At 32.6% G+C, this 27,581-nt stretch overlaps 5 protein-coding genes across 5 annotated transcripts; 2 read left to right on the forward strand and 3 right to left on the reverse strand.

The window, feature by feature from the left end:
- Positions 1–562: 562 nt before the first annotated feature.
- LOC129905930 (ATR-interacting protein mus304) lies at positions 563–7,680 on the reverse strand. The gene is made up of 5 exons (XM_055981558.1): positions 7,399–7,680; positions 6,693–7,330; positions 2,541–3,969; positions 923–1,102; positions 563–852 (listed from the first exon to the last, which is right to left on the reverse strand). Exons 1-5 carry the CDS (start codon positions 7,526–7,528, stop codon positions 617–619), a joined length of 2,613 nt encoding a protein of 870 aa, XP_055837533.1. The 5' UTR covers positions 7,529–7,680; the 3' UTR covers positions 563–616.
- A 2,121-nt stretch (positions 7,681–9,801) lies between these two features.
- On the forward strand, positions 9,802–11,019 carry LOC129921391 (DNA-directed RNA polymerases I and III subunit RPAC1). Its single transcript, XM_056003198.1, has 2 exons — positions 9,802–10,041; positions 10,109–11,019. Exons 1-2 carry the CDS (start codon positions 9,908–9,910, stop codon positions 10,965–10,967), a joined length of 993 nt encoding a protein of 330 aa, XP_055859173.1. The 5' UTR covers positions 9,802–9,907; the 3' UTR covers positions 10,968–11,019.
- A 2,671-nt stretch (positions 11,020–13,690) lies between these two features.
- On the forward strand, positions 13,691–16,020 carry LOC129921406 (protein SCO1 homolog, mitochondrial). Its single transcript, XM_056003214.1, has 3 exons — positions 13,691–14,126; positions 15,475–15,683; positions 15,753–16,020. Exons 1-3 carry the CDS (start codon positions 13,709–13,711, stop codon positions 15,903–15,905), a joined length of 780 nt encoding a protein of 259 aa, XP_055859189.1. The 5' UTR covers positions 13,691–13,708; the 3' UTR covers positions 15,906–16,020.
- Positions 16,021–17,977: 1,957 nt separating this feature from the next.
- On the reverse strand, positions 17,978–20,272 carry LOC129921407 (uncharacterized). Its single transcript, XM_056003215.1, has 3 exons — positions 19,880–20,272; positions 18,286–18,912; positions 17,978–18,224 (listed from the first exon to the last, which is right to left on the reverse strand). Exons 1-3 carry the CDS (start codon positions 20,111–20,113, stop codon positions 18,012–18,014), a joined length of 1,074 nt encoding a protein of 357 aa, XP_055859190.1. The 5' UTR covers positions 20,114–20,272; the 3' UTR covers positions 17,978–18,011.
- A 1,431-nt stretch (positions 20,273–21,703) lies between these two features.
- On the reverse strand, positions 21,704–26,223 carry LOC129905859 (uncharacterized). Its single transcript, XM_055981481.1, has 6 exons — positions 25,966–26,223; positions 25,768–25,894; positions 25,546–25,709; positions 25,322–25,482; positions 25,179–25,262; positions 21,704–22,691 (listed from the first exon to the last, which is right to left on the reverse strand). Exons 1-6 carry the CDS (start codon positions 26,093–26,095, stop codon positions 21,807–21,809), a joined length of 1,551 nt encoding a protein of 516 aa, XP_055837456.1. The 5' UTR covers positions 26,096–26,223; the 3' UTR covers positions 21,704–21,806.
- Between the last annotated feature and the right edge of the window lie 1,358 nt (positions 26,224–27,581).

The raw sequence follows: 27,581 nt of genomic DNA on the forward strand, positions 1-27,581 counted from the left end.
TAAAGCTGAATTGGTTCCTGGGCGGTCATCTTTCTGTTGGTTAAAAATGTAGGTACTGAAGCACACAAGTTCCAACTTGGTTATTATATAACTTTTTAAATTCATTAAATTCACCTCCAGTTTGGGTGATACAGGTACTAGGGAAAAGCTTAAAAGTACCAAAAAATCGATTATTGAGATTTTATAAAAGGAATATCACGAAAACGCAAGCCGATAGAAATTTGATTTCGGATTTGAGTTGATCTAAGCAGTAAATTTTTACGTTATGGAGATACCTACTTACCAGAGGTATGGTAAGACTGTCCTGTACGTAGAGGTGTACCAATATACCTAACTAAGCACCTATTACAGTATTAAAAAAAAAAAACAAAAAACAAACATTTTTTTATAGTTTTAATTCACATTCAAATAATTGAATGCTAATTGCAATCATATATATTTTTAAAAACAAACTACACAAATAATAAATACATATTTTTTGTAACAACAACATTTCATTTCTTCTTCTTTTTTTATATCAAATATTTAAAGTTTTTTTCCATAGTACAAAAAAAAACTAATCTAATTGAAAATAATAACTTTTTATATATATAAAATAAATTGTCACACAAATAAATTAATATCTCTTAAAGAATAATTCAGCATTGCAAGTTCTTTCAGTTATGCGTAGTTTCATGAAATCACTAAGATTGTCTGCATCCACATCTATACAATCCATTGCTTCATTTGCAACATCACCAGAATGTTCATACCATTTTTTCAAATCTCTATCGACTTTAAATGTATTTCTTTCCTCAGGTTGTGATTTTATTTCTATAATGTGAGAGCTTGCAAGTTGATCTAAAGCTTCTCCTAAAATGAAAGTTAAATATACCATTTACATCTTTTTTCTTTAAATTTTGTATTTGTTGTTAGTTCTTACGGTGTGTTTCCTTGAATTGCAGCAAATCCGTACTTTCTAGCCAATATTTACAAATAAAATATAAATAATGTCGAGTAAGATAGCCTTTGTGGTCAAAAAGTTTTGTCATGTAATAACGAATGTAAATAGTGTGCAATAGCCGGACACCAACTTTGGCAATGTTTTCAATTAGTTTCACTTCTGGAAGAAAACAATAAGGAGTTTTTCCTCTATAAATTTGCTTATTTTGTTTTTGGGGTTAGAAGGCTTACACAAGCTAAATAAACATAACTTAATCTAACTTAGAATGGCAGGGATGTTTCAGGCATGGATAGGTTATGTTGAAAATTAGTTAACATTCAATAAAATTAACACTTGAAAATACTCGTACATTACCGTGCCATATTATTGGCACAAAAGCAGACCACACGAGAGCTGGCTGGTGAAGCTTGTTGGTTGAGGCTCAAATCCACAGCGGATTGTAGCCAGCTTACGGAACTGGTTGCCCTAAGTGAGACCAGACGAGTAGAGCTTTTTCAAATAACATAACAGAAATCAAGCTGTTTCTAACGACTGAAAAGGGATTTCAAGAATAAATCCACAAAAAGAGAGATTGCCTTTTGCGTTAATTCTTTGAAGTCACCAAAAACTTCGTCTTCGTTCGGTCAACGCAATTGCCAATCTTTCATCGTACCGGTCAACGTACTAACATTTTTTTTTCTGGTGAAGAAGACACAACTGCACACACTTTTCCATGAATTGTCACAGGTTAAGAAGCTACGCGTTATACTTTTGGAATCGCTGTGACTAATAAAGCGAATGAACATCGACCCTCCAGCCCGTAAAGTTATGAGCGATAAACCAGAGGGTACAAGAAACAAACGAAGTCTTATTCTTAGAAAAAGCATCCAAATTCAAACTAGCTAACTGTAGACTTAGCAAACCAGAACATTTCTTTGAATGATGCTTTGGCGCATATACCGCTATATTTTTTGAATCAAACAACATCTCATTTCAGGTGCAGATACAATTGAGCCCCTTGATGCACTAGTGATGTAACTTTAATTTTCGGTTTTTTAGTTAGGCATATTAAATGCACTAACGGAATAAATCCTAGTTCCCATAGCAACCGCATTGACTGCACTTACTTGTGCAGTCAATGCTGCCCCCTAATAGCTGACGGCACAGCCCTTTTCTGAGTTTCACGTGAAAATTTTTCCACCCGAAATATTTTTGTTCGCCCGGTATTTGAAAAGCTATTGTGAGTTTTACACAAAGGGAATTTAAATTTTTCTCAAAAATTCAAGTGAGGAAAGAGATGTCGACTACCTAACATATTATGTACCTACCCAAAAAAAAAGTTCAAAATACGTGGAGTTTTTGGACCGTGAACAACTATTCGCCCGAAACTCACGATAAGGGAAAAGTGAAATTCAATTTTTCCGAGTGGAATTTGGTCACGCGAAAGTCACGATAGGGTTAAATATCTCAAACCAAGAAAAATTGGAGTTAAAACACTTGTGCATTAAGGGGCTCAGTTGAAAGGTGTTTTTTAATTTAAAAAGAGCTCTGGAATCAGAAGTTTAAATATCTGCTAGATGAACATCAATAAAAAATTTTAAATATAATTCATTCTTACCATGCTTCCGTTCCACTCGTTGCCACTGCCGCATCACCTGATACAACAACTTAACAACACTGCTACACATCATCACATAACATTGGCATTTAATATTAACTACCGGCTGTTGACTCATCAAACCTTCCTCATCCAAATCATCATCGTGTGGTAAAATATCAATTACAAATCGTGGTGGTGGTGATGGAAAGCAACTCGCAAAAAAAATCAAATGATTGTAACAAATCTCCGAGAGCAATTTAAATTCATTTCTACACAATTCTTGATTGGCTGGAAAAGCAGTCTCCAATAGACAGGCGTAGACTTGCAAAACACATGATTCTGTTGTGAATTTATAGATTGTCTGTGATACAGTAAAATTAGGACCTCGTGCATTGCCACAAAGTTGATCTCGAGCTGTATTTGGTAATTTCTGCAAACACAGTGTAATGAATTTGCTTGCCCATGCATTTGGCCTGCAAAATACTAGGGTTTTAAGAAAACTCATCAAGTGTTCCAAATATTCATCATCTTCGGAGTGATTATCCCACAGAGTGTCCAAGAGCATGGCAAATGATTCAACAACACCAAAATGATGACAAATTTCATGCGAAAATCCAAGTTTATTCAATCCATCGATGATAATTTGGATAAGAAGATAGTCATTGTTCTGAATTGAGAACAAAAGAGCTCCAGCTTCTGGGACCAATTTGCAAATTACACTCAATCCGGCAATGTACCGACGGAGGTTAATTGCTTTTTCATTTTGAAAGAGAACTTGTGCCTGGAAGAGACTACACCGATTACTCTGTTGTCGGCTATCCTTGATGATGTCATATGAGTGATATGGCAGACTGTGACTATGTTTGTTGTACTCCAAACTGTGGACATACGTCCAGAACTCTGCAATTACACATTTCGCTGAGTCAATGACACTTTCAGCCAACTCTGTTCGCTGGTTTGCCTTCAACTGACTGATGTATTGCACCCGAGACATGTGAAACTGTAATCGTTCCATTTCTCGATGGAATACATCCTTACGGAACTTGCTATTCCCCTTTTCTATTGATTGATCGAAGATCTCAATGGGAATACTGCATGCTGTCGGAATTTTCCTCGTCAAACGTGCAGAACTTTGAATTTGTGTCATACGACGGCGATTGGAAGTTGTTGTGCGAAGGTTAGTTTGTTGTGCGGTGGTACTCTCATTAAGATTCTCCCTCATGCTATTATCAAATCGCATCGATTCGTCACCATGATTCATTTTGAGTTTTGAGATTTCCATTGTTTTGAACTCGAGGACTGTTTGTTGAGCTTCAACTTGCTTGGCCAGCTCATTGATCTTATCTTGCCATTCAGTTTTAACGACATCAGTCGATTGGAGCTTTTCGCGTTGGGCATTTTGAATTTGTTGCTTCAAATGACGGATTTCATCGCGCAGCAAAGAGACCTGGAAAAGAGAAGGGGAATGAATTTGTTTTGGACTTTAAGCTATTATATTTGCGATTGTTAGACATATTTATTTTAATTTTCTTAACGGATTTGCAAGTGCGCAAGTGGATGTACAGTGCGCGGTTGAAACTGCGCCCACTCCTTTAAATATTCTAACCAAATCAATAATAGGGACTGCTGATGAGTGTATACGCAAAAATAAAATTGATAGTTTAAGTTCTTGTTAGAAAAGCTATACAAATAAAACCAAACATCACGAAAAAAGAATGAAAATCGTTGAGTTTAGACACAGAGTTGAGTGTTCTTCCAGCAGATAAAAGAAATTGTACGGTTGTGCTTGATGCCAAAGATTATAGTTGTATCAACGTATCAAGAGGTTAATTATGATCCAACGGCGAGAGTTTTAAGAAAAGTTAGACTAAAAACAAAGGAATACAAATCGGCAATTAATAAAATAAATATAATACCATCTTGCCCATCGTGGCCATTGGAAGGTACATGAAGAAAGTATTCTACTGAGACCAATTATTGTTCTCCGAAATTTCTTTTAGCTAAAAAATTAGCTACCCGTCTTAAGACTTTAATAAATTACAGTTTTTCATTCGTTAAAAGTTCTTAACATATTATCTCTATGATTTAGGATACAATTTTAAATGTTGAAGAAAAATGGTTAGTTTCGATGTAATACCTTTATTTACAAATGTACCAATAAAAAAATGTTTACAATTATAAAATCGAAATTGCCCACTTATGAAGACTACTCCAAATAATTGAAATTACTTGATTTGGGTCTTACTTCCGGATATTTCTTGTACAATTAAAACTCAAAAGTTAAATTGATTTGTGTCTTACTTCCTTATATTTCTTGTACAATCAAAAGTAAAATCTGCAAATTGATGGAGTAGCAATGGGTTCACTGATTGCTCCGGTTATAGCGGTAATTTGAATGCAATATTTCGAAGAACTGGCCAATAACACATCTCGAGTAAAACCAAAATTATGTGGAAGAGATACTTTGATGATTCATATTGTATCTTCAAAAGTAATGCAGTGGAAACATTTCTAAACCATTTAAATTCGGAAAATTCCTTACCATCTTAAGATGTGGGACAGATTAAAAAAAAACAGACGGAACGATAGGTCATACTGTCTACAGAAAAAGTACACACACAGACAGATACTTACATGCCACCTCCCATCATTACCTTTCAAACTTCACCTCCCTGTATCTTATTTTATAAATAGAGTAAATACGATATGTGGCAAATGATCATCTAAATGAAGAACTACAACACGTTGACACGGATACAATTCAAAACAACGTTCTTTGAAAACCAAATCAAAAGACACACAGACTGTATTTGATTGCAACGAAAAAAGAGCTTTTCTACCTTACAGAAGGTGTCTCTGAGGTTATTGGGAGAATTTTATAGAGAATGGTATCAAATGCATCTTGAAGCCACCAGCCTCTTAGGTTAGGTTAGGTAGTAGTGGCTGTCAGGCAAATTACCCGACACACTTAGACCCTTATGGATTCATTGTGATACCACAAAAGACTAGCAAGTTGGAACTCACTAGCCGAACCACTCGGTGCTTCTTATGAATGAAGATAGATTTTTAACGTCCGTTTTTACTAGATCGCTAGTGTATTCGTAGCAGAATTCTCCTAGATGGAGTTTTCTTCTATTAGAGAGAGCAGGGCAGGTGCACAGAAGATGTTGAACAGTTTCCTCTTCTTCTTCATCTATGCAGCTTCTGCAGAAATCGTTGGAGAACACGCCCATTCTTTTTGCGTGTCTACCTATTAGACAGTGTCCTGTAAGGACACCTATGGTGGAGCTAATATGCATTCTGTTTAAATTTAACAAACCCTTTGAACGTTTCAAGTCTATACAAGGCCATATTTGTTTAGTAGCTAGGCAAGTATTACTCTGAGTCCATCTGAGGTTGGTTTTCTTTAAAGCGTCCTGCTTTAGCATAAGTTTACATGTAGCGATAGGTGTTCCTATATTGTTCCTTTCTGGTTGAAGAGGAGTAATTGTTCCTAGTTTGGCAAGTTCGTCTGCCCTGCAGAATCCAGCCTCTTACTCCTGCAGAATCCAGGAGTATATTATGTGCCCTGTAGCTGTTGCTCGTTCTACATTGGCGAAACAAGACGAGGAATAAAAAGTCGTTTGAATGAACATTTTAAGCCCATACAAAACAACCAAGTCACCAAATCCGCAATATATGAACGTTTTAATTACAACAATATTTTATCAGATTTGATAATCTCTGTGGCAAAATCGATCCAAAGAGAGGTTCTATGTACCAGGTTTAGTAACTGAAGCGAATGAAATAAAATTACTAACAAATTTCAACCGCGATCAAAGTTTCAACTTGTCTGGTACAGCTGATGCTGTAAGCTTTGTCTGCTCTTAGGCTTACATTAATGCAAAACAACGACTATTAGCACAATAAAAGAGATCAATCACAACATCAATCAGCAAATGCCACCTTAGTCAACATACACCGGTACAATTTGCGAAAGAGAGTATGACAAGTAAAGAAGAACAAACTACCACCCACAAGCCATCAGTTTACCCGTGACCACAAGTGGAATCTTCTCGAAACGTCAAACAATAACATTTAATTAATTTGAATAATCAAAAATCGCTGTAAGTCCGTTTAGAAAATTAAAATGAATTTGTTTTGATTGAAAAACAGTTCGAGATTTCTTACCTCGCCATCCTTGCTTTCCATTTTATTGCGAAAATCATCCAATTCTTTGGTAATCTTGGCGTTTTCCTTCTTCAGAGTGTCAGCTCGTTTTTGAAGAAATTGTATTTGGCATTCGTGGGCTTTCTCACGATTTGAGTTTTTGTTAAGGACATTCGGCTGAGACAGACTTATCGGATTCGAATTGAAGTTACCTGTACTCCCAGTTTGTGGTAATTGAGACTGTCCAAGCAGAGGAGTGGCAGATTTAATGAGATCACTACTAAATGGACGTTCACTTCTCTCAGACTCTTGATGTGGCCTTTTAGTAGGTGCCACCGTAATAGGAACCTTAAAAACAGGTGTTTGTTTTGGTTTTTGGCTTGTTAGGAATACCGATGGTTTCTCAACAATTCCATCATCCCAATCATCATCCATTTCAGAGAACAATTGAACATCTTGTTCGAAATACTTTTGGGTGCTTGTTGATTTGGTATTTGGAGCGAATTCACTAAAAGTAAAATCTCTTGTTGGTTGACTTGACAATGGGACAGTATGTGCGGAGGATTTTTCAACAACTTGCGATGCCATGAGTAAGACTTCATCATCGTCATCGTCCCAGAAATCATCGGGACTTGATTTTGGCGGACTTGCTGGTTTTGCTATGATACAACATTATTCTATTTTGTCTACAGTCAAATTTTAATTTGTTGGAAATTTTCAAACTTACCTGTGTATCTGGAGGTTCCTGGAGCTCCCGCTGTGTTCTGATTGGGACGACCTTTCCCAACAATTATCTCGAGTTTTGGTTTTTTGTTGACTCTGCCGTAGTCTTTCGAGGGTTCGTATCGTTTATCCATTTTTTTTTGGTGTTTGGAATTTTGTGTGCGTTTTTTTTATATTTGAAAATAATTAATTTTTAACAACTAATCAATTCTTTTTTTGTTTATTAAACAAACTTTTATCGCTGTTTCGTTGCCGGTGACATTTGTAAATTTTGAGAACAAATACATATTCACAATTTGTGACACTTGTTGGCTAGCTGCAGGTCACAATAGTTGATTTTATTTTTGATTTGAAGATTCTTTGACCCGAAACCCGAAACACGATGACACTGTTTTTTCTTATATACATATGTCGTTTTCTATTGTCTTTGGAGATTTTTGTGTAAAAATCTCAGATTTTCCACTGCAAATAGAATATGAAATGTAGTTTTGTAATTGTGTACGAAATCTGCGCGTATAAAAAAAATAAAACAACACAACAAATGTTCAGACAAATGTCAAACAGAGGAGTGTGTGTGAAAGTGCGTGTGTTTGTATGCGTGAATCTTGACAAAAATCCCGATTCAGATTTCTGATTCTCAGATTAATTTTTTTGTCATTTTTTTTTTTTAATCTCAATATTTCCTCTCTTCGCCCCCTCCCCCCCCCCCCCCCCTTTCAGCTGTCAGATTCACAAATCTCATTCTGAGATTCGTCAATAGAAAACGACATTAAACAATTTTTTAGATTTGCTTTTAATTTGTCGTTAATTATTTGCGATAATTTCGATTTTGTCATTCCATTATTTCATAAAAAAAGTGCTGTTTCACTTACTTGATATCAACGTAGCTTTTGTTTTTTTTTTGGAAAATTTGAGCTCACAGAAAAAACTAAAAAAAAAGAGAAAAAATGTTAAAGCCTAGTATGATGCTGCTGAAGTGAAAAAAACATTTTTCAAAGTCGAAAATAAACTCTTTCGGGGCAAGAAAAATGAACTGGAGAATTGAATTTGAGTGACAAATAATGTAACTTTTAAGTTTCGCGGTTTTTAACACATGACATTCCCAACAAACAATTTTGCTTCTATTAAGCTTTAAAGAAGCAAAAGAAGCCTGTATAAAGCTTTACAGAAGCAAAATTGTTGGTCCTGAAAACCCTAATAACTGCCGTTTTTTATAGCCTTTTCACACCAATCCAAAAACGCGGTTTTTGCGAAAAACCCCAAAAACCTATATCAAAAACACAAGTTTTTCCATACATTTTTCATAAACCACAAGTTTTCGTAAAACACAAGTTTTTGATTAAACTCGTCAAAAACCTGAAAATGAAAACATTCAACTCCAAACGAAATAACCAAACAAACCTTTTGAGAAATTCAGCAACAATTCAGCACACAAAAAAAAAAAGAACTGACAGGCAAAGATAACTAGTTGTTTTACAAATGCGGTTTGTTAATTTTTTTTGATAATATAAATCAAATTCGTTTTTTTATTTCTTTCATTAATTACAGAAAATGGCATAGCACAAAAAAAAAACAAAAAAAAAAAAATGATGTGGGGGACCAAAGATGAGGAGTTCCTGTTGGAACTTTGTCTAAAGAATTTGAGAGGCGGCCAATTTATTATTCTCTCTATATTAAAATGAAACTACATAATTTAACGACCAAATAAATAAAATTGTATTTAAATTGTCAGAGTTTATTTTATTTGATCAATTTTGTGAGCTCAAGCTGTTACTCAAGTTGTTACAACAAAAATAAATAAATCCCACTGAAAACTTGACATTTGGATGTCAAAACATTATAAACGTCAAACAAAAACCTGTAAACTTGTGGTGTGAACGCTTTTCAGGTTTTTGAAAACTTTTTGCCATAAACCGCGTTTTTGGGTTTGGTGTGAAAAGGCTATTATTATCCCACATGATCCATATAGATCATTATCCGCGGTTTTTAACACATGACATTATTAGGGTTTTCGGATTATCCGCGTTATATATAACGCGTTATATCTTATGCGGATAATCCGAAAACCCTAATAAATGTCATGACAAAATAATGATTGAAAACTCTCTCCAAATATTTTACCACAGAAAAGAATTTCGTTTGTCAGGATGCGCACAGTGAAACGAAGTGGATTATATAATAGCCTGGGGTCGAATTGCGGCATACGTTCGTTAACGAATGGTTGCTATGTGTCCCTATCGTTTCATAATAATTAAATAGAGACAGAAATAGTCAAAACGTTAACGTATGATCAAATTTTGTTAAAAAAAAATGAAAAAACTATGGCACCTGGCCTATTGTGAATGCAAAAGTTGAATCGAACACACCTTTTTGCCTGACAAGCACGTGTGTTGTTTTTTTTTTTTTATTTTCTACTGTCATCCATTCAAGCAGAAGAGCAACACAAAAAAATTATTATTTTAAAATTTTTATTTTAAAGTTAATTTTGTGGAAAATTTCCTAATTCTAAAGTTATGGCAGATGTAAGAAAACCAAGACTTTACCTCGACGAACATAAATTAAAACAAGATCCCCACGACTATGGACTAGCTGATGACGAATGGAATTTGGAAACTTTCAAGAAAAAATTCCAAATTGTTGTTGTGCGGTAATTTCATTCATCATAAATCACCAAAGAATCTCAAAATCTTTATTTAATTCTTCTCATTTACCAGATATGAAGGCTATGAATTAGAATTCGATATGATTGGAGTTCATCCTGGCATTGCCAACGCCTTCAGACGTCTCATGCTCAGTGAAGTTCCCAGCATGGCAATCGAAAAGGTTTACATTTACAACAACACCTCAATCATTCAAGACGAAGTCCTCGCCCATCGATTAGGTTTGATTCCGCTGAGAGCCGATCCTCGACTCTTTGAATACAAAAGTGAAGAGAGCGAAGAATTTGGCACAGAAAATGACACCCTCGAATTTGAATTAAAAATCAAATGTACTCGCCGCAAAGATGTCAAAGAATCGGCTAATTTCGATACAATCTACAAGAACCACAAAATCTATTCGGGTCAGATAAAATGGGTGCCGAAAGGTAAGCAGGCAACTGTTCACAATGAATCAGATATTGGTCCAATTCATGATGATATTTTAATAAGTCAAATGCGTCCGGGACATGAATTCGATTTGAAATTATTGGCAGTTAAAGGAATTGGTAAAGATCATGCTAAATTCTCACCAGTTGCAACTGCTTTTTATAGATTATTGCCAGAAATCAAACTTAATCGAACCATCTCAGGGAAAGAAGCATTCCTTTTACAGAAATGCTTCTCACCCGGAGTTATTGGTATCGATGATAATGATGTTGCATTCGTTAAGGATGCTAGATATGATACATGTAGTCGTAATGTTTATCGTTATCCACAATTGGCTGAGGCAGTTACAATGTCCCGCATCAGAGATCATTATATTTTTAATGTTGAGTCTGTGGGAGCGTTAAAACCTGAGGTTATCTTTATTGAAGCGGTGAAAGAATTGAAGAAAAAATGCCGAAAGTTTATTGATGAAATTGAAGGGAAATAAAATTTTCTACAATTTTGTTGTTTTAAGGAAAAAAATAAAATATATAAAAAAACATGTAAGTTCTTTATTTTCTTTTTAATGTCGTGGGATATCTTGTAAAGATTCTCAACTGATTTGCTTAAGTTTTGTCCTAGAACCGTTTTCAAAATTTATGATTTTGCTTGTGAGAGATGTAGTATATGGAACGGTGATCATTTTTTCAATGACGAAAAAGAGGATACTTTTTGTTTGAGTAAAATTGATGTTGCAATTCTATGGAGTTTGGTATTAACGACATAAGTCCAAAATCGTTGTTTTGAGATAAATGCATTTTAATTGTAATGTAATGCAATTTTTTTTTAAATAATAATATTTACACAAAAAAGATAAAAAAAATTAATTTTTAAGCGTATTTATTATGTTTTTATTGAGATATGTTGTTTTGACCAAACAAGAATAAGATTATTTTGAGTTGTGTCCTTAGTGCCAATATTGGAAGTAGTTTTTTTTTAAGAATTTAAATTTTTCGGACTTGCCGCTATTTACTTTTGATTAAAATATTTCCCGTCATTTCCGTCATTGATCAAAAAAGCAAAGGAACTGAGTTGTGCTGTTTTGACCAAACACTTATTTAAAAGTTTAAGAATTTTTGCTTGGTCAAAACAGCACAAGTTGGAGTTATGCCATTATGATCAAACATAACTTTAGAAAAAGGAGTTAGGTGTGGTTAGGGCCATTGAATATCCTTGGAACTAGTTTACTTAGAGTTATGCTGTTAAGACCAAACAAAAATAGATTTTTGTTAAATAGTTCTGCATACTTAAATCATTTTCGAAAAAAAATGGACTTATGCTGTGCTGTTAATACCATTAAAACTCCATAGAATTGATTTAGCATGTGGGTCTGCCGTCTAACTACTGACGACAAAAAACAAGCCGAATAAATACAATTTCCTCAATTCACGCCTGGTAACCATATAGATGTGACTCGTTTAACAAACAGAGTTGTTGCATATCAAGAGAAAATCAAAAATAAAACCCAGTTTCTGTATGTTGTGAGTTTAAAGTTCGTTTTGAGATTCGAATAATCATCAAGAATGAAGCTTTCAATAGTCATCATCATCACCAACAGACCGATAGTGTTTATGATCAAGCGAGTACGTAACTATAGGACAAGTTTAGGCTTCGTAAGAAAAATCGAATTCGAGATAATCAGACATGAAATAACGATGATAAAGAATAAGCAAAAAGTGAATCCTGTTTGTATCCCTGTGTGTCTGACTGTCTATTCCGAACTACAACCCAAACCCCTAAAGCGATTTTCTTCATAGGTACTTATAAACAGATAGTTGTGAGTTTAGAAGATTTTTTATTTAGAATTTAAGTTTATTACTGGAATTTCCAATTCCGGCTAACCGATATTTGCGTCTGCTGAATTTATGGAAAAATCGGTCGTCTTTTTCGGGACATAGTTATGGGGTATAGCATAGAAAGAATGTGCAGTAATTCGTTTGGTTTTTTTAATTTAAATTTTTAATGAAAAGCTCGTGGCTCCACTTGGTCAAGGTTGCTCTCTCTCTCTCCAAATATTTGTTTTTATTAAACATTTTGATCACAATGCAGGGACCTATCACGTAATACGAAGTGAGCGGCAAGTAGACGATACGGAAGTCATAAAAGCAAGCAATTATCGGTATTCGTGATTCGTAAGAAATTTGGTATAATGTATAACAATGATTTAAAATTCAATCTTCAACAAAATTTTAAATGAAATTGAGCTCCAAAAAAGAAGTATGAGCTTAATTTCATTTATAAAGATGCATTTTTAGAGAAAATATTTTCAAAATCGTTAGAGCCGTTTTTTAAAAAACTAATTGTTAAATAATTTTTTGAAAAAAAAAATTTTAATTTCAAAAAAACTCAATGTCACGTTTCAAAAAAATTCAAAATTTTTTTAAAAATCCAAAAATTATTATTTTCAAAATTGTTTTTTTTTTATTTATATTTAAAATAGGTATAAATTTGTTTGCATAAAAAAATTCGTTAAAATTGAACTAGTAACTTGGAAGATAGTTTGAAATTTTAAAAACGCTTCTATGGGAGTTACCGTTAGTAACGATTTTTGAAAAAAACTTTTTTTCAAAATAGACTTTATTTAAAAACTAGTACTTGATTTTTTTTATAAAATGGTATATATATATATGCCATATATGTATAATGGTATATGACAGGTACCGCTATTTTTGGTCCAAAAAAAACTATTTCCAAAAATCCCTCCAACAACTGCTGCATACCAAGTTTGAAGTAGTAATATGTTATAGCATTTGAACCAAGTAATTTCAAAAATAATCGTTTTACAAAATACAAAATACTTCACAAAATTATCCGACTACCTTTGTACACAAACTTGAATGCGCTCTATAATCTGTTTCATGTGTTCCTGCCTTTAAAAAGAAAACTTTTTTGTTCTGGCAATGCTCCAGCTGATATCTACAACTGTCAAAAATTTCGTTTTTTTTCACTTCACAGTTTTCTCCTGTGTTTTCATAACTCAAAATAGTATTTTCAAAACTTTTTGCATTTCTTATTAAATACTGGTAAGTATTTCTGAAATAATAAAATAATCAAACACATTTATTCAACTTTACACAACTTGCCTTCATCAAATCATATTAGTTTTTAAGTTAACCTTTTTTTACTTATGAATACCCTAACCTTTTTTGTCTCCACCCGGCTCTGTAATAGATAAAAAAAATAAAAATCATGTCCAGGAATCTGAATCGATTGCTTGTGTCATGCAATAAAAATTTACTACCTAAACGAGTCAGTGTACCACCTCGTCAATTTGTACGAAATCAATCCGACGCCACCAATCCAACTAAAGGTAAAGGCCCAATATCATGGAAGAGTCTTGGTGTTCTTTCGGTATTCGGTGCTGGAGGTCTTGGATTTATGTATTATGTGAAGAATGAAAAAGAAGAGGCAATGATGAGAGAACGCAAAAGGCAATTGGGTAAAGCACAAATTGGTGGTAAATGGGATTTAATTGATTGCACAGGAAAGACCAGAAAGTCTGAAGAGTTTTTGGGCAAATGGCTTTTAATTTATTTTGGATTCACTCATTGTCCGGATGTGTGTCCAGATGAACTCGAAAAAATGGCTTTAGTTGTTGATGAAATTGGTAAAAACAAGTTTAAGTCTAAGAGCTTAAAGCAAATGTTGTAGTAGAGGTATAACCAAAATGGGAAAAGAGTAAAACTCGCTTAAGTGAAAAACCCGTTTATCTGAAACACTTTTTTGATCCCTTAAATATTTTTTTCAGTTGAATGGGGTTCGCTTAAGTGAAAAACCCACTTAAGTAAAAAAGGGACTTAACATTTTGCCGTTTCTCTTAAGCGGGTTTTACTGTATACAGTTGTATAGCCTTATACGTTCTTATAACGAATTCAAAAGTCTGGAAGCTTTAAATCGCGGCTTTATATTGATTTCAAATGGTTACAAAACTTGAGTTTTCCAGATCATATAAATAAGCTCAGAGCCGTTTTCTTTACTATTGCTCAACTTGAAGCAAAATCGAGAGTTGTTGAACTTGAGAGTTGACTTCAATTCGAAAAGTTCAATAATTTTGAAGTTATGTAAAACAAAATCAAATCAAAATCAAATTTCTAGGAGCCATTTTATTCGCTATTTTTCAGTTTAAATCCTAATTTTCCATAAATAATGTTTCGTATCAGCATTAAAAAATTTTTGAAACAAAAATTTTAAGAAAAAACATTACATTTGATAAAAAAATCTCAAGTTTGCTCTCTCAACTTCTGCTGGTTGAGAAGTTTATCAACTCGAGATTTGAGAATCGAAAGTTGAAACTGTCAACTTTTAGTGAAGAAAAACAAAATCACAACTGTTATTTTCCCTAAGCGTGAAGATATCAATCTTGTAGATGCGATCAATAGAACTCATAATATAAGCTGTTTAAGCGGCTTTGTTTTGGAGACTTTTCTGTTTTATTTTGATGTTTGTTTTCTGGAATATCAAAACTCTCCAACAATAGAGCCTATATGAGCTGCGTTCCTTTGGGAATATTCATCTACTGCTTAGTACTTAAAGCTGCTCTGAACTACTACTTTTTCAATATAGCAAAATTGGTTCAAAGTAGTTTTATGTACCAAGCAGTAGATAAATGTTCCCAAAGGAACGCAACTATGGTCAGTTAAAAAGGCTTATATCTTGAGTTCTATTTGTCGGATCGGCGAGATTGAGCGATTCAGGCTTAGGGACAAAGAGTCCTTATATTCAGAATGTGAAATTGTGTTAATTTAGCCTACTCCCATTAATTGGAAAACTCGCTTTATTTACCCCCCCGAAAAGCATATAAAGCTGCCAGACTTTGAATTAGTTATTAGAACGCATAAGGCTATAAAAATGCATACTCACATTTTGGTAATACCTCCACTCACAAAATTTGCTGTGGGCTCTCGGTCTATTTTATTATTAATATGACATCATGTCTAAACCCTTGCCTCTTTTAGATAAAGCTCCTAATAGCCCTGGAATTCAACCAATTTTCATCACAGTCGATCCGGCTAGAGATTCAAAGGAAGTTGTTGAAAAATACGTTAAAGAGTTCTCACCCAAATTGCTCGGTTTAACAGGCAGCAATGAACAAATAAATAATGTTTGTAAAGCTTTTAGGGTCTATTATAGTGCTGGACCTCGAGATCAAGATAATGATTATATTGTAAGCTTATTTAATAGACACATAACTTGAATCCAATCTTATTTAAATTTGTTTTTGTTTATATTTCAGGTGGATCACACAATTATCATGTATTTGGTTAATCCAGAGGGTGAATTTGTCGACTACTATGGCCAGTCACGTGATAAGAGTCAAGTTACAGCTTCGATTTTAGTCAATATGGCCAAGTGGGATCAGTTACAAAAGAAATCTTGGTTTAGTTAAGTAAGAGTTTTTTGTATTTAATTTTCTTACCCAACAAAGTCGGGGTGGTAGAAATCGAGAAAAAAAAATTAACTGTTTTGTTATTTCAGTCGCTAATAAAGTTATAAATTCTTAATTTAAAGTTTAAACATAAAACTTGAGCTTTTTAAAGGTGATATCATTTTTAATATTTTCGATATAGGTTATAGGCTTCATATCGCACCTCCGGTGGTACAACGACGTAAGTGCAAAAATGTTGATTCTTCAGAAAACTCGATTAAACATTTTGAAAACGTTTGAAAACAATGTAACGGTCCAAAGACATTTCTGCCCCCTGGATACAAATAGAACATTTTCAATTGGGTCTTTGTTTCATCGGAAGGAAATACCTTTTCTTGAAACTATGGCATACTTAACTCAGAAAATTCAAAATTTGCACTTACGTCGTTGTTCCACCGGGGGTGCGATATAACTTCAAAAACGAACTAAAAAATTCTGATTAAATTTTGTTGTGTGTATTGCTATATATTCTATCTTCTACATTCGTCACTTATACACTCTCAATTCCCCGTGTTGAACATCGGGTGCACAGTGCCTCAACCTGAGATTGGGTGCGGCCCAGTTCGAAGTTGTTGGTGGCACCAAACCAGAGAGGAGGAGGGGGGGGGGGAGTATTCCCACTTTCGGCAGCGAAAGAATCTCCTATATGAGATCAACGGCGACGTCTACAGTTCCTGTTAGTATGAACTACTTGAACACCTTATATGGGCTACTTCGACATATTTAGAGCTAAGGTCATGAAGGAGTGGCTTGTCCGGCCTCCCGTTCTTGGAGTTATTGAAGTAGGATGTAGTTATGAAACGATCACAAGCCTCGGATACGGATGGATTTACTGATGACGAATCCTGCAAATTTCGGATCTGCGTGGAATGTTAGGTCCCTAAACAGACAGTACTATCGGAAGCTATAGACCTACATATGCAATGCAGATATAATTGCAATCCAAGGATGGCGACTTCTTCGTACATGACTCAATACAGATCATCTCTATAGATACTGTCTATCGTAAATAGGCGATGGGTATCGATTTTGTTCTTGAATTTTTTCAAAATGATGGAATTTCCTGGTGCATTGATAAGGACCTATCAGATTGTTGACAGCAGAGAATCTGGTAAGCAGTATTTAGGAGATTGATTCTTCTACAGTTGGCAGAGCGTCTCCTTGCATAGGTTCCATTCTGCGGGAATGATTTCTTCCGACCATATTCGGTGGATGAGTTGGTGCAAACTCCCAACCATGCCATTACTGGGCAGCAAGGCCGTTAGTTTGGGAATAATTTACTTCAGTTTGCCCAGGTCAAGGGAACGAAAATTTTCGCCTTCATCGTCCTTTGAATGGCGCAGTCTGGCTTTAGGCGGAGTTGTTTTCGTCATCGCCATTATAGATTCTCAGCATCGATTCAGACCCTACTACGATTTTTGTCTTTTCAGCCTTCAATTCTAGGTTTATAACTTTAAGATATTTTTTTTACGTTCTGGTAAAACGTCCGAACTTAATTCTAGGTATAGCATCCCTCCTTTTCTTCAAACGCTCGTTTTTTGTGTTGCCTCTTTTTCCTCGTGAGAACCCGATATTATCCGTTCTTTTTCGTTTGTACAGATCATTAGCAGTTCGGTCCTTCTCTGAAGCGCCACTTTCTATGCTTATTGTTGATTTCATCAAGATAATCCTTCCACCCTATTTTATTAGACTTGATGCTCTTCGGCTTTAAGCCTAGTACGCAGCTGAAGCGAAACGAAAAAATTTGAAGTCTCCAAAGTCAACAGCGAACATTTTAACGAACAAATACAATTGGGTATTATAATAGCAAAGTCAAAATAATAAAAACACAAATCAAAAAATTCAAAAAAAAAAAAAACATCAGAAAAAATAAGTTTTAAAGCAAAAACAAAACAAATTTAATTTCGTTATCGAATTTTTTTATGAAAAATTTCGTTTCGCTTCAGCTGCGTACTAGGCTTTACATTTAAAGTGCTACTAGGAAGCTGAAAAACCACCACTTAAAATAAAAACGAAAAATTAATAATAAGATATTCAGTATTAAAATGCATGACAAGATTTGTGTAATTATTTGAAATCTCGACAATGTTCTTCTTTTATAAATGAAAACTCTTTCTCTTTAGTATTATCAAAGTCTGTTTCTCCATTTGTGATGAGATTATCTATCAACCCGCATTGTTCGTTCGTAAATAAAGATTCTGATGAATGATTGATGTCAAAGCTAATAGGATTACTGGCGTCTATAGTTCGAACAACATTTGCAATATCCGTGATACTAGTCTAAAAAAAAAAAGAATCGATTTTAGCAAAGGGTTAAAAGTAAAATAGTGGAATAAAATACCGGTGTTTGTTTTAATTTGTCTATCATGATGGACCAAAATTCTGATTGTTTCTTTTTTATAGCCAATTCTTCATTTTTTATATCCATGCATCGTATGTGCCATTCGTTACGTCGTTCGTTATCTTCATTGCGACGTTTATTCTCGTCGGCCAATAGTCTAGCCTTTTTTCGAAGCAAGTCTTTACTGGGACTGTATACAATATTGTGTCTGTTTAATTGTTGGTTTCCATTGGTATATCTTGTGTTATGGCTTTGAGTAGCTGGCCTTAGTGACGAACTATAAGGAGTTTTTAATGTCGATGTCAATTCATCATCGAATGAAACTACAGCCTCTATTCTCGGCTTCATCTCGTTATCAAAAGAGTTCGAAGACTGATTGTTTTCAAGTGGGTCATAGACTGGCATTGGAATATAGTCTTCTTCTTTGTAATTTGCTAGACCGGCAAGGTCAACATTCAAAGCAAATGCATATCTTTTTACAACATTTGAAAATTCAAACGATACCGATGGCTTTCGAGGTACATCATCGTCTGTGGCTGCCAACATTGATTTTTCGAACCTCGCCAATCGATAAAGATCCTTGCGAATGTTACTGGATCTATCTCGAAGTTCTTTTTCAGTTCTTTGCTGTGTTAAATTAGATTATATTATGTTATTATTGTTGAGCGAACAAAGTAAATTAGGTGAAATCGTAGAACAAACTGAGTCAAAGAACTCATAAAAGAAGGAGAGGGATCAATTAGAGAAGAGTCAGAGGATAGATGGAAAATAGGCTTCTGGAATGTGGCGAGGCTAGTAAATAAAGAAAAAGAGTTCTGGAAAGGTATACAAGAATGGGATGTTGGAGTGGAGTGATGCTAAAAAAGTGGGTGGAGAAGAAGAATTGGGAAAAATGGAAAATAAAACTGCCAAATGGGTCTAAATGGACGAGATATGGGTCAAAATCATGGAGGTGGGAAATTTCGAAGACTGAATTCTTAAAAAATCAACTTTGTTTTATGAGAAAAATTTCAGGTTCAAATGTTCGCTTTAGCTATAATTTGAAGGTTCATGAACGGGCAGAACACAATTTACCGCAAAACCCCAAAAATTAGTAGGTAATAGAAGAACGTTCCTCGAAATGATGGTGATCTCTTCCAAAACGACTTTAGAGGTCTAGAAGTATGATCAATGTGCATGATGTATCATTATATTAAGATAGTAGGTCTTAAATAAATCAAATATTGCTTTATTTCTTGGTTCAGAGACCACGCTTTTACTTAGGCCATAAGTAATGTTTTTTTTTTTGTAACTTTTTTGATAAAAAACTATATTACATATTAAAAAGGATACTGATTAAAAATACGAAATTAGGAATGTAAGAACACATTATTTATTCACATTCAGCAAACAAAAAGAAGAAGAAGGGTAAAGTAATGGGAGAAGTAATGGCGATAGAGGGCGACGAGAGTCAGGAACAGGAAGAAGGAATAATGAGCAGGAAAATAAACACAGGAAATATCGAGTGGAATATTATAGCAACGTACGTAAATGGAGACATATGTAGATATGAATTTAGAAATTCAATTAAAGCAATGAGAAAAAAAAAACTTACTACAACATTTGGCGATGCATTGAAACTTTTTGTTATTGTTTCCCATCCCATGGAGCGACCTTTAAGTGTGACTTTACTTGATTCCATGTTGGGAACATTATCAGACATTAGTAAAGACAAAAGTAAATCCGTTTCGAGTTGACTGAAACGTTTTCCTCTCTTTTTTTGTTCATTTTGTTCACATTCACGCTCGCTGCTGCTACTCTCATAGCCTTTTGCTTTGGCTTTCGACATTTTTTATTAATAAACTATTAATAAAACATATAAAACTAATCTTAACAAAAACCATGAAAGAATTACGAATAAATAAAATTTTAATTGATTTTTTTTTTCTTCACTTTAAAGTCAAAACAATTAAAGCATAAACAAACAAACAAACAAGCTGTGTATTGTAGTGTTTTGATAACTGTGAAGTGACAGTTTATTTGATGTCGAATTCCTTTCAATGCAAAAATCGAATTTTCGGCGATCTCGAAGCGAATTTTTTCTGAAAATCATGTTCCATAGAAAAAAAATTCGCCTCAAACGAAGCAGAATTCGAATTTTTTTTAATCCCTCTTTTTTGAGAGATTTACACGGATTTGCACACACACTTGGAACATTTGACATTTCTCAAACGTCAAGCTGAAAGATTCCTTCGTGTTGTTTGTTTATTTGGGAATACCAACTTCAAATAAGGAGTAAATTATAATGGAATATCGTGTTTTATTGCGGAAAATTATGAAATAAATAAAAAAAAAACAATGTGCGATCAAAATATAATTTTTCTTGGCATAGTTCTTGTGAAAAAGTCAAATTACTGTGACTTTTCTTCTCGTGATTATCTTCAGGAAATTTTTTTCTCTGTAAAACCACAGCATACGGCCAAATAATTAACCTTTTACTTCATCTTCATTCAGATCTTAATAATATCTGCAATTTCCTATTGATTTGGATTAAATTAAATTTATATTACCGAAGCAAATAAACAAAATTATTGATCAAAGGAACCTTTGGTTTTATTTTACAGAAATTGTTTTGATTTCAGCTTGACGTTCGTGTAAAAATTGTTGTCAAATGACACACACACAATCGCAAAAAGAATTCGGTTTGTTTTCATGTTCCTTTTTAACACCAAAAATTCCATTTTTTTGAGGCGATTCTAAAAATTGAAAGGAATTCGACATGACATAAGATAGATTAAAAATGGAGGATGGATTTAAAATCGGATTAAAAGAGTCGCGTTCAGTTATTTAACCAAACTGGATATAAAAAATTTCTAAAAATGTTAAAAAAAAAATGTTGGTGTGCCTTTTTTTTTGAAAATATTAATCAACTAAATCTCGAAAAAATCATCAACTAGTTTTCAAAAAAAAAAAAAAAGATTAAATGCAGTTTTTGAAAATTTTATAAAATTTTGATATTACAGTGCAAAAAAAAATTCATTGAAATCGGCTAAGATCGATTCGTTGTTTATGAGTGGTTTACAAGTAGTTCAGAAAAAAATATCTATATTTTTTTTAAATTTAAAAACTGGGTTTTGTTTTGTATAATTACTAACAAAATTTTGGTCAAAATCGTTAGAGCTGAATAAAAATCAAATCCTTAATGCTACCTCAATTAAAAATTCATATTTATATTAACCTACAGTTTTGACATTTCGAAGCAATTTCGAAATTGAGAGAAATGCAGAATAGGGCATTTCATTTCGATAGAATATATCGATTTTAATTCACTTCACATCGAACTGCGGAATTTAAATACAACGAAGAAAAAGTATTTATAACATTTTTTTACTATAAATTTAAATTTAAAAAAAGTATTTTTTCAAGATTGTCTTTAATAAAATAATAAATAAAAACTTTAATTTTCTTCTTCATTTAAAACTTAAAATTTGTCCTTCATTTGTTAGAAAAAATTAATTTCATTTTTAAATTTGAGATTAAAACTAAAAAAGAAAATTATCACTCGCATCATCATCAATATCATTGGCTGTATCAAAGTCAAATGATTCATCGTTATTTTCATTATTTTCATCTACATCGGAAAACATATCATCAAAATCAAATTGTTTTTTGGATGCTTTGGTAGATTTGGTCTTGGTTTCTTGTTTTTTATTTATATCCACTTCCATAGTCTTTTTCTCTGTTAGTTTCTCCTCTACTTTCTCAACTTTTTCCTTATCGTGATTTGGTTCAGCTTTTGATTTAGGTTCTTCAATTGATTCAAATGTAGGAGATTCCACATCGGGTGTATCTTTGTCAAAATCTAAGAACATATCCATGAAACTCTTTGAAGGGACCTTAAATGAAGGAGAAGAGGTTATGTTGGCAGTTGTTACATGTTTTTTAAAATCGTCTCTATCAGAAGTTTTTTCAGCTGGCTTAATTAACAAATTTTCTGTTATTTTTATCTCAGAATTTTTTGTTTCCTTTTCAATCAAACTCTCTTCCATTTCGGAATCTTCAATTGTTTCCAAGACATCATCTGTGGTTTTTGTTGTTACTTCTTTTTGTGATTCAAGAGATTTTGTCAAATCTTTTCTACTGTCATCAAAAGAAACTGTTTTTGGAGCACTCTCAGCCGGAATTGAATTGGAATCTTTTGGAAATTTCAAAATACCAGAAATATTTGGTGTCGGTATTTCATTTGACAAAACAATTGGCTTTGATTGCATTGACTTGCGAATAACTTCTGATTGTTGCAGAAGACGACTCAAGCCATTGTGCGGGTTAATTTGACGAATTCTTGGCATCGCATGTATTTGAGGCATTGCGAATTCTTTATAATTCATCAAAAACTTTGAGGATAATCCACCTCTTTGGATGTGGAACTATTTTTAAAAAAGAATAAATTTATGATGGACATTTATGAGAAAATAAAAACGAGGGTTGTAAAAATATCAATTGCAAAAAAAATAATTTGAAATTAAAAAAAAAATTTACTGCCACCGAAAAAAGTACTTATTGCGACCAAAAAACAATTTGCATTCAAAAAATATTCATTGCAACTGAAAAAAATTGGCATTGAAAATAAAATGTGTAAAACAGTTTTTATTGTAGGCTTTAAGTCATTTATTTTTTATAAAATATTTAGCGCGACGTTTCGAGGATTTTATTAAAAATACATGACTTAAGACATACAATAAAAACTGTTTTATCAAATCAATGCAATGTTAAATGTTTTTTTTTTTTTAATATTCGTCGAATTTCTAACAATTTTGACTAATTTATCTTACATTATCTATGTCAACTACTATATCATATTGAACCTAATGTCAATAAGTCAAAATATATATAAAAAAAAAAAATATTTAATGCACACATTTTGCATTATTTTTTTTTTTTTCAATGCAGAAAATTTTTTATGTATGTACATATTTGCAATAAATTTTTTTTATACAAAATAATATTATGTATTTTTATTTGCAATAAAAATTTCATTTTCAATGCAAATATTTTTCAGTTGCAATAACATTTGTTTACTTGCGATATAGGTAGGTACAATATCAAGTTATGCATTGGTACAAAAAAAAATTTTGCACCAAAAATAACGGTACTTGTCATACATCGATTTTAGTAAAGTTTAAATATCTCAAAAACGGCTTCAACGATTTTTGTTTACAAAAATTCAAATACATATAAATTTTAAGACAAGGTCTATCCTTTAATGAAAAAAAACAACTTTTTTTTTAAATCATTATTAACGGTACCTGACATAGAACCGTTTTTTTTAAATCCGATTTTTTTCGAAACTACTAATACGATTTCAACAAAACTTTTTATAAAAAAGCATTTATATAATTTTAATATAAACGAAAAATAAAATTTTGAAAAAATTAATTTTTAGATTTTTAAAACAAATTTTGAAATTTTTTTTTGAAAAATTAACATCTAATTTTGTTTTTATACAGAGTGTAACAAAAGTTAACGTCGAAACGAAAACGGTAGATAGGGTAGGTGGTGACGGTTATCAGAAAAATAATTAAAAAAATCGCAGCCATATATTTTGTGAGTTATGGGCATTTGAAATAAAGTCCAAAAAATGGTCACCCTGTGAAGGTTTTTCATGTGCCGTGACTACAAATCTTAATTTTTCTCATTTTTTTCTTTAGTTACGGAACCTTGAACAACCCTGCTACCAAATGCATTCAAAAATTTTAACTCAGCTGCAAATATTACTTTTTTGCCCAAAAGTTTACAAAACTTAAATAATATGGAAAAATTACCTAATAAAAAAGTCGGATATCTTAAGAAAATAAATTTTATCTCGGTTATTTATGGAATATTCTCAACAATGTTACACCATTTTGAAAAGAGAATTGAACACACCAACTTTTAAGGTAACTTGCCGAAACATCGTAGTGCATTTTTTTTACACTACGGTTCATATAATTAGAGTCACGTAAAATTTTTTAGTACTTAATTGGGCTAAAAAGTAATATTTGCTTCAAAACTGATGCAGCTGAGTTAAAATTTTTGAATGCATTTGGTAGCAGGGTTGTTCAAGGTTCCGTAACAAAAGAAAAAATGAGAAAAATTAAGATTTGTAGTCACGGCACATGAAAAACCGTCACAGAGTGACCATTTTTTCGACTTTTTTTCAAATGCCCATAACTCACAAAATATATGCCTGCGATTTTTTTTATTATTTTTCTGATAACTGTCACCACCTACCCTATCTACTGTTTTCGTTTCGACGTTAACTTTTGGGACACCCTTTATGTCGGTTAGTGATTTCTACAAAATTAAATTCCAATTTTATTTTAAAACTTTTTTTCCAAAAAATTATTTAAAAAAAATTAGTTTAGTAAAAAAAACGGCTCTAACGATTTTGAATTTTTTTTTTCTAAAAATGCATTTGATTTCAGATGTTGTTTTATTCCTTTCAAAAACGATTTGTATTTGTTTTTTTTTTAATTTTTTTTTTTTTTTGTTTTTATATGCCTACATTAGCTGCGTTTCTTTGGAAACATTTATCCACTGTTTAATACTTAAATCTTCTTTGAACTACTTTTTCAACAGAGCAAAAGTAGTTTTATGTTGTAAGTTAAGCAGTAGATAAATAATCCCAAAGGATAGCAACTAATAATTACATTTACTTAATATCTATATAAAAAATCCTAAAAATTCCATTTTATTTTTTAATGCAAAATATTTTTAGTTGCAATAAATACCTACTTTTTTAATGCAAATATTTTTCAGTTGCAATAAAAATTTTAATTTTAATGCAAATATTTGTTGATTCCAATATTTTTTTTTAAATTGCGTTAAAAAAATGATTTTTTACAACCCTTTGATACAAACAGACAAAATCTTACATCTGGAACAATTCCACTAAGACGCTGACTAAGCGACATAACAATTTGAGATTGGGATCTTTGTGGATCTAATTCAGAAATGGTCTAAAAACGGGAACAACTTAGTAAAAAAGTAAAGAGAAAAAAAAATAGAAAATTCATACTTTCATCCCTTCGACGAGTTGAAGTATTAATTTGACTTCTTCTTGGCGTCTTGCTTTGAATTCATCAACTTTTGCTTTCAACTTTTCTACATTTTCCTCTAGAAGAAGTCGTTCATTTTTTGTCTTTAAATATTCTTGTTCTACTTGTCGATATCGTTTTACTTAATATTAATAAACAATAAATGAATAAAATGCAATAAATTAAAATTACTTTAAAAACCTACCAATGTTTCGCTCTTCCATTTTCTTGGCGGTTTCCAGTTTGCGCCAATAAAGTTGTTGGTAAACATTATTGGAATCTCGACTTTCTAATTCGAATTTTAATTCATCATAGTTTGCGAGTTTTTCCAACTCAAATTCGTCAACATTGAATGCAGATTTGAGATGTCTAAGATATTCAATTTATTTTTAAATTAAGAAATATAAAATAAAATAGAACTACATACTCTTTATAAAATTCTTTAAGAAGAGAATGCAATTGAGCTCGTTCTTCATTGTTTTCCCTAACTTGTCGGTATATGGATTCTAAACTTGCAATTTCTAGTTTTAGAATAAGGTTTTCTTCATAAGCATCTGTTGAAAATGAAATATAAAAAGGATTAGTTCCTTAAAATAATTGTGAACTCAAGTAAATTGGCACTTACTTTGTGCGCGTATTTCTCTTTTTTCAGAATCCAAATAATTATCTGCAATAATTTGGCATGTTTGTTGTAGCTCAGGATTTTCATCACATTTTTCACGAAGTAGACTTAAAATTGCCCAAAATTCTGCCATTTTAAATAGTTTTTTTTTTTTTGGTATGGAATTGTTTCGAAGAAAAAAAAAATAATTTAAATTTTTTAAGATTGTTGCAGAATTTAAGTGGTAGGAAACGGAAATGAATGATTTTATTTCAATTTATATTTTTGTAGAGATTTTGTGGGTTTTATTTCCGGTGGCAGAGTTCAATGAAAAAAAAAAATGTGATCACACACAAGGTTTGTTCGATTCACATAAGGTTTGTTTGGGTACTGCCTAAAACAGAAATATTTCTACTTTTTTCAACATTTTTAACCCAATTCCTGTTTAGGTACTCTGAAATTGTGCATTTTTTCACAAAAAAGATGGCCGCGAGGGAGAAAAAAATTCCCCCTTCTTGCGAATTTCTGCCCAAAAAATTTCTTCGGACAAAAATCTGAAATCTGTCAAAGGTAGTGCTTTCTCTGTTTTTCTTTATTTTTTCTTGTCGCACAACATAAACAAAACAAGCTACAAACATGGTAGGGTGGTTTTTTTTCTTGTTTTTTTTTTTTATTTATTTTGTTTTAGTGGTGTAATACCTACTCAAAACAAATTAATATTTTATGAACAAAATAATAAAAAAAAAGTGTTTCAAAAACAATACAAAGTGTTTTTAATATTTTTCATTTCTTGTATTTTTTTTTGAATTTGTGTTAACATTTTTTAATAAACAAAGTAGAGCCTACTATTGCACGTGTATTAAGGTACACGTGCTACACGTGTATTTAAATAATTCGTGCCGAAGCACGTGTATTTGTAAATACACGTGTATTTATATTTACACGTGTATTTATATTTACACGTGTAAATAGCGTTCGAACAGGTAGATTTGGTGGCGATTTCCTAAAATATGTATTATATTGAATGAAAAGGATATTGTTCAGGTTTTTGCGGTTATTGGCTAGATTTACACATTGAAATTACACGGAAAATTTAATTGGAAATTCTTATTCAACCCTAGCCATATAAATCTTGGAAAAAAATTTTGACCCGATTCCCATTATCGTATCGAACTGAACTTTGTACACATATGAAGTTTGGATTGCAACGCAATATTTTGGGGTCCGAACTCAGGGGAGGGGCATTGGGGGGTTGAAACACCCCAAATCTATTTTATCCCATTCTAAATATCGCAAAAGCTTTTGTAGGTAAATTGCAAGAGAGGGGCTTTGGGAGCTCATACCACCCAAGCAAATTATCATCTTCTTTCAAATATTATACGACTAAAAAGTAAAAAAATAAAGCAGATTAGATTAGATTACCAAGCAACAAAACATATAAAATAATTAAATTGACTTCATGGAGTCCCTTTAAATGCCGTCCAAGGGCTCCGGTTGTTCCACCGGGACAAGAAAAACGGTTGTTTTGTTGTGAACTACATAAGTCACAGTAGGCATTTGTCCCCAGGGATGAGAATGCTAAGCCCGAAAAGTGAAACATATTGCCCAAAAAAACGAAGTAGATTTGGAAAATATGTAGC

Source organism: Episyrphus balteatus, chromosome 1 (genome assembly GCF_945859705.1).
Source record: "Episyrphus balteatus chromosome 1, idEpiBalt1.1, whole genome shotgun sequence".
NCBI classification, from domain to species: Eukaryota; Metazoa; Arthropoda; class Insecta; order Diptera; family Syrphidae; genus Episyrphus; species Episyrphus balteatus.